Here is a 3,475-nt window from a genome sequence, read left to right as displayed (position 1 = left end):
GTTGAAGTGCCTCATTTTTGTTTTAATTTCCAGGGAATAAAATAGAGAAAATGAATTATTCAATGGCCAAAATTATAAACACCATGAAAAACAGGAGCATTTTTTTTTCAGAAAGTTATACCACAAATGGAGGGACTCATTGTCATAGAAGATCTCTGAATGAGAAACATGACACCTATCTGTTAGCTGGGTATAATGCTATTATCCAACCTTGGAATCAGTCAATTCAGCACTTGAGCATTTATTTCCTTAGGTGTATGTGAGTACATTACCTTTCTTGTCTCAAGTCTTGCAGTTAAGAGTGAGGTAACTGATGAGAAAGTCTACTGTGATCAGTAAGGCACTAGAGCACTGACCTTAGACAGTGTTAAAGGGAGTGTGACTCTTGGCCACAGGTTTTGTGCACCAATCTCATAAGAGCCCGTTTCATGTCCTTGTTCCTCAGGCTGTAGATTACAGGGTTGAGTATTGGAGGTACCACAGTGTAGATCACAGAAAGCAGCCTGTCAATAACTGTGGGTGGATTTGAAGATGGTTTGAGATAAACAAAACAAGCAGTTATAATGAAAAGAGTAAAAACAATGAGATGGGGAAAGCATGTGGAGAAAGCTTTCGACTGGCCTTTTGTGGTTGGAATCTTCAGCACAGTGGAGAAAATATAAACATAAGAGATAACAATGCAGATGAAACACGACATCCCTAAACACATGCCTATTCCAATACTTGTGTACACTACCAGGCGTGTTTCAGAACAGGAAATCCTTAGCAATGAGGAAACATCACAGAAAAACTGTGGGATCACATTGGAGCCACAGAATGGCATAAAAAATGTGCCAGCAGTGTACAGAGCTCCAAAGAGTCCCCCGATGGCCCAGGAAACACCTGCCATCAGTACACAGGCACCACCATTCATGATGACCTCATAGTGCAGGGGACAACATATGGCTACATAGCGGTCATAGGACATGGCAGTGAGGACAAATATCTCACCTGCTGAGAAGGAAGTGATTAAAAGTAGCTGGAAGGCACATCCTAAAGTGGAAATGGAAGTGCTGTTGGTTAGGCTGTTGACAATGAAATTGGGGACTGGGACAGACACAAGGAAGACATCCAGGCAAGACAAGTTCTTCAGGAAAAAGTACATTGGTGTTTGTAGCTGCAGGTCTAGGGTAGTGAGAATAATGATGAGAAGATTACTCATTAGGATAGCCAGATAAATCACCAGGAAGAGCACCCCATATACTATCTGAAGCTCTTGGATGTCAGAAAACCCCACAAGGAGAAATCCTGCCACCAAGGTGACATTGGTCATGCTCGAGTCTCTTCACTGCCTGTCAGCACAAGGAGATATACCAAATTAATAATAATAATAATAATAATAATAATAATAATAATAATAAATTTACACATCTAAGAAAAACACTGTTGATATACATAATATTTGGGGTTTTTAAAAATATTTTTGTATTTGTTCCATGTACTTTATTTTTTTAATTTAAATTCAATTAGTCAAATTATTTAAATGGAAAAGGGCCCTGTATCTACTGTAATACTTCTTCAGTAGTTCAATCTTTTTTTAAGGTAAAGCGATTCTATAAGTAGTATGTGAATTCAATTAATCGTCATATGAATTACATAAGATCCTGTAACTTCAACTTTAACTTATTATCAGATGTGTATTATTTGAAGAAATATGGACATTTTCCCAACATGTTCAGTATTTACATCAGATTATTACTGTGTCATGTATAATGATAAATCCTTTTGATTTCTGTAAAACAATGCAGATTATGTCTTCATATGTGTTAGAATTACTAATGATCTAACAAACAAAATATCAATTCCCATTTGTTGGTGATGATTATGATTTCACATTTACAATGTATTAAATATACCGGCGAAAGCAACTAACTTTTTCTAACTTATGGACATAAACAAAGGAATAAATTAAGCATCATTTGTCCAATGTTTGTGTTATCTTGAGGTCATGCAATTGACATGTGCTGAATGTTTCACTCATGTATGAGGGAAATAAATTATTTAGCAAAACTTCCTTTTCATTGAATACACATATGTATAGAAAACCATGTTACTGTGTTATTGTGGGGTCTTTCTAGTAGTTGAATTTTTGATATTTTTCTCTAAAGTTTTATTTAAATTCCAGTTACTTAACATATAGTGTAATATTAGTTCCACGTGTGCAAGATAGTGATTCAACACTTCCATACAACATCGGGTGCTCATCACAACAAATGCACTCTTTAATCCCCGTCGCCTAATGAGATATCATCTCACCCGACTCAGAATGACTAAAGTCACCTATACAAGAACCAACAGGTGTTGTGAGGATGCAGAGAAAGGGGAATCCTCTGGCACTGTTGGTGGGAATGCAAACTGGTGCAGCCACTTTGGAAAACAGTATAGCGGTTCCTCAGAAATTTTAAAATAGAAGTACCTTATGATCCAGAAATATTACTGCTAGGTATTTACCCAAAGAATACAAAAATACTAATCCAAAGAGATGAATTCTATTCAATGTTTAGAGCAGCATTATCTACAATAACTAAATCATGGAAACAGAGCAAGTGTCCATTGACTGATGAATGGATAAAGACGTGATACATATGCACATATACTTTTATGTCCATACATATTATTTACATTAGGGCAGACACCAAAACATAATATATATGTTATGTATAATATATACATATATGCATATATAATGTGAATATATAATATATATTATATTAATATATATAATCTCTCTCACGTGCGCTCTCTCTCTCCACATCATGTAATGTGAGATCCACATCAAAAAGAATGAAACCTTGCCATATGCAATGATGCGGATGGAGCTAGAGGGTATTATGTGGAGCAAAATAAGTCAGTCAGAGAAAGACAAAAACCATATGATTTCATTCATATGTGGAATTAAAAAAACAGAATAGGCAAAGAGAAATAAAAAAAGTGATTTTTTAAATAAAATTTACTTTAGAAGTCACCATAAAGATGTTTTCTCCATTCTTACTGTCTGACTAAATAGGTTTTCTTCATCCTATGATGTTGTCTATAATTTATATTGTAATTCTGTCAGATATCTTCTCTCAAAGTTCAAAATATTTGCCTAGGTTATTAGTTATTCTTGTTTAATTATTTATTATTTATTGAAAAGATCAAGAAGTGTTCCATTAATGACACCAAAGTTGATGGCAGAGATTAAAAAAAAAAAAGATTGTTTTCCAGGAGCTTTCTTTCAATGTGAGCAGGCAGACAGGAGGTATAAATAAACCTTAAATGAGGGAAAGAGTCATATGCTGTTGAGTGTCATTAAACATTTTTAAAGAGTATTATTTTAGAAATTAGCCAGGTGGCTGCTTAAGATTGCAGGTTGGGAAGAGCTTTCTTACAGGGTTTCCTAGAACCTAAAGCCTAAATGAAGAGAAGGAGATCACGGGACAAAAACCAGTGGAGG

General features: G+C 35.1%; 1 protein-coding gene across 1 annotated transcript; it reads right to left on the bottom strand.

Moving 5' to 3' along the window:
* Nucleotides 1-367: 367 nt before the first annotated feature.
* On the bottom strand, nt 368-1,312 carry LOC123791141 (olfactory receptor 14A2-like). The gene has a single exon (XM_045795782.2). It carries the CDS (start codon nt 1,310-1,312, stop codon nt 368-370), a length of 945 nt encoding a protein of 314 aa, XP_045651738.2.
* Between the last annotated feature and the right edge of the window lie 2,163 nt (nt 1,313-3,475).

This window comes from Ursus americanus, chromosome 5, assembly GCF_024610735.1.
Source record: "Ursus americanus isolate L20-20 chromosome 5, mUrsAme1.1.p, whole genome shotgun sequence".
Classification (NCBI taxonomy): Eukaryota; Metazoa; Chordata; class Mammalia; order Carnivora; family Ursidae; genus Ursus; species Ursus americanus.
The sequence above is the reverse complement of the archived record's forward strand: the minus strand, read 5'-3'. Positions and strand labels throughout refer to the sequence as shown.